The following is a 3,406-nucleotide window of genomic DNA, read 5'->3' on the forward strand; positions in this document are numbered from 1 at the left end:
AACTCATGATTTCGAAATATCAGCTATCTATCATTTTATTGGACTGTGTACATTTTTAATCTCAACAAGTTCTTACATATGACCCCATGTATGTATGTATGTATGTATGTATGTATGTATGTATGTATGTATGTACGTACGTACGTGTGTGTGTGTATGTATGTATGTGTGTATGTATGTATGTATGTATGTATGTATGTATGTATGTATGTATGTATGTGTGTGTATGTGTGTGTATGTATGTGTGTATGTATGTATGTATGTATGTATGTATGTATGTATGTATGTATGTATGTATGTATGTATGTATGTATGTATGTGTATGTATGTGTATGTATGTATGTATGTATGTATGTATGTATGTATGTATGTATGTATGTATGTATGCATGTATGTGTGTATGTATGTATGTATGTATGTATGTATGTATGTATGTATGTATGTGTATGTATGTGTATGTATGTATGTATGTATGTATGTATGTATGTATGTATGTATGTATGTATGTATGTGTGTATGCATGTATGTGTGTATGTGTACACAACCTTACCTTATAATGGAAATTATGACTTCACGGAGGTTGATGCTAGGTAACATATGTGAAGTGTTTGTCTGTAGATATAGATATAAATACAAAGTATCCAACCTGTGACATAGCCATAACAGATGTTCCAGCCAATTGTTCTATTAAAGAGTTATTGAAATACTTATCATTTGTGGATGTTGCGATCAAACACATATTATCAGACATTAAGGCCTTTTGGATGTATGCTGGTCAAGAATGGATGCCTGTATGTAACATATTATTATGGACTCACCAAGCACTAGCAGTAAGTGAATATTTCATACGTTTCGATTTATATGTGATCCTGTGCTTATCCTGTGAACAATAGACTTTGATTGTTTTTCGTATGATAGCTCCGGAAATAGCAGCACTGGTGAATGTGTTTATAGTCCAGAATACACCATCTGTGGAAAAAAAAATAACGACAATTAGAACTGATTAAGAAACAAAAACGGAAATATGCTATAATTTTTGGAACTGTTTGATATCGGAAGATACGACGTAGCCTAGTATTACCTGAAAGATATCTCTTTAACGAAATAGTAACGTTTTGATTATAATTTAGAACGAAATGAATACTGGATATGGAGCTCCATCAACAAAATCAGAACGTTTGTCAGACGACGAACTCTTGTCTTTGTAATGCTGGTAGCTTGTATTATTGGGTTAGCAATCGCCCATGCACGAGTAGAGGACATTGATGTACATGTATTCGGATTATTTCTGACACCCGACAACATCCGAAGCAAGTAAGTTCTATCTTGATTTGAAATGCTTAGTTATTAGATTCATTCGAATTATTATGGTATTATCTATATTACTAGTGAAAAACTCAGAGAGAGAGAGAGAGAGAGAGAGAGAGAGAGAGAGAGAGAGAGAGAGAGAGAGAGAGAGAGAGACAGACAGACAGACAGACAGACAGACAGACAGACAGACAGACAGACAGACAGAGAAAGAGAAAGACAGAGAAACTGCGACAGACAGACAGACAGACAGACAGATAGATAGATAGTGTGTGTGTGTGTCTGTGTGTGTGTCTGTGTGTCTGTGTGTCTGTGTCCTTGCGTGTCTGTGTGAGTTTACAATTCAACCCTTGAAGTACTCAAAGCTTGTCATATCATTAATATTACAGTATATAACAGGGGCTGGGAATTTATCCACAGTAGACCATCGAGATGTGTTTGGAGACCACGACGTACACATTTTGTGGCTACTGTCATCGTTTCCTTTACAATTGGAGTGCGCGAGAGAGAATATTATGTGTATGTAAAAATTGTTCTATGAATGCAAATTCATACACTGAGTTACCCTAAAACTAAATGTACGCTGTCAGAATATATTTTCTTTCAAAATAATGTGGCTACATGACAAAGAACTTATGAAAAAAGCGACAACCGAGAGAGAATGCAAACAAATTATAATGGGCAACAGATGTGAGTTTTGCTTTTATCCTGTCAAGCAGATATTCATTAAAGACATTCCTTTTAATTATTTCTAACATTATTTGTCTATAATTGCAGGCAAACTACTCCACCATATGCAATCAAAGTAGACGAAGGTCTTATGACTGGAAACACTCATCTGGAAGCTACTGGTATAACCAATGACACTGCAAATGAAAGATTTCCAAGCAAATCTAAAGAGTCTTGTAAACCGGTGCAAAATTTTGTTTTTATCAAAACGGGTAAAACAGGCGGCAGTACCATGGCGTGTATTCTATACCGATATGGTATGACACACAATCTCATCGCAGCTTTGGATCCGTACCGTCGGTGTTTGATACAGGAAGATGACCAATCAAAAGAGTTGATTATTGCAAAATATAACTGTACTGGCTTCCCAGGGTATAACTACATGGCGAGCCATATTCGATACAATCGACCTGCAATGGACGCCGTCGTCAAAAACGCTAAATATATAACGATACTCAGGTCACCATACACACACATGAAATCAAGTTTTTACTTCAGTGGACTATATAGAAAGTATCCGAACACTTCAAATACTTTCCGTACTTATCTTGAATCTGTAGAAGTAAATGACACACACGGAGATAAGAATTTAGCTGAGTTCACACAGACGACAAGGAACGGGTTTTGTAACCGATTTAGAATATCTAGTCGGAAGGACGACGATAAGAGTGTACAAACGCATATTGCACAATTAGGGAAAGAACTTGACCTGGTTATGTTGACTGAATATTATGACGAATCTTTAATTCTTCTTAGAAAGTTAATGTGCTGGGACTTTGAAGATATAGTATACCATTCATGCAAAGTTCACACAACTGCGCAAGCCCGTACTACGCAGAGAATGAAAGATATAATAAGTAAAATGACGTCCCGTGATTTGATGTTGTACAATCACTTCAACAAGACATTCTGGCAGAAAGTCAAAAACTACGATGGTAACTTCGAAGAAGATCTTGAAAGATTTCGCAATATACAAAAGTCTGTAACTGAGGAATGTGACGGGGAGATAGGATCGGATTTCTGTAAACGACTTAAACATGACGTTACTTTTTACAGAATTCTTGTTTTTAATGAACAAATGAAGTGGATGTGTTAGTTTGAAATATTTTGAAATAAAACTAATTGGTTCATGATACAATTAGGTATTGTAATATCATTTGTTTTTATCATTTGCGGATATGACGTAGACATGTTACGTCATATCCTTTTTATGAATTTATATTCTATACAATGTACTGAACGTTGGCCTTTTTTGATTTAATGAAAACAAATTCTCCAAGAGATAACAGGTTAAAATTACAAAGACATTTCATAAAAAGTATGTGTGGTTGATTTGCCATGTTTTAATCTTCGTTTGTGTATATATGTG

The 3,406-nt window shown here is 35.2% G+C and overlaps 1 protein-coding gene across 1 annotated transcript; it reads left to right on the forward strand.

Moving 5' to 3' along the window:
- The first annotated feature begins 721 nt into the window (after positions 1–721).
- LOC144433301 (galactose-3-O-sulfotransferase 3-like) lies at positions 722–3,133 on the forward strand. Its single transcript, XM_078121607.1, has 3 exons — positions 722–830; positions 1,131–1,314; positions 2,086–3,133. Exons 1-3 carry the CDS (start codon positions 809–811, stop codon positions 3,131–3,133), a joined length of 1,254 nt encoding a protein of 417 aa, XP_077977733.1. The 5' UTR covers positions 722–808.
- The last annotated feature ends 273 nt before the right edge of the window (positions 3,134–3,406 follow it).

Source organism: Glandiceps talaboti, chromosome 3 (genome assembly GCF_964340395.1).
Source record: "Glandiceps talaboti chromosome 3, keGlaTala1.1, whole genome shotgun sequence".
Lineage (NCBI taxonomy): Eukaryota > Metazoa > Hemichordata > Enteropneusta > Spengelidae > Glandiceps > Glandiceps talaboti.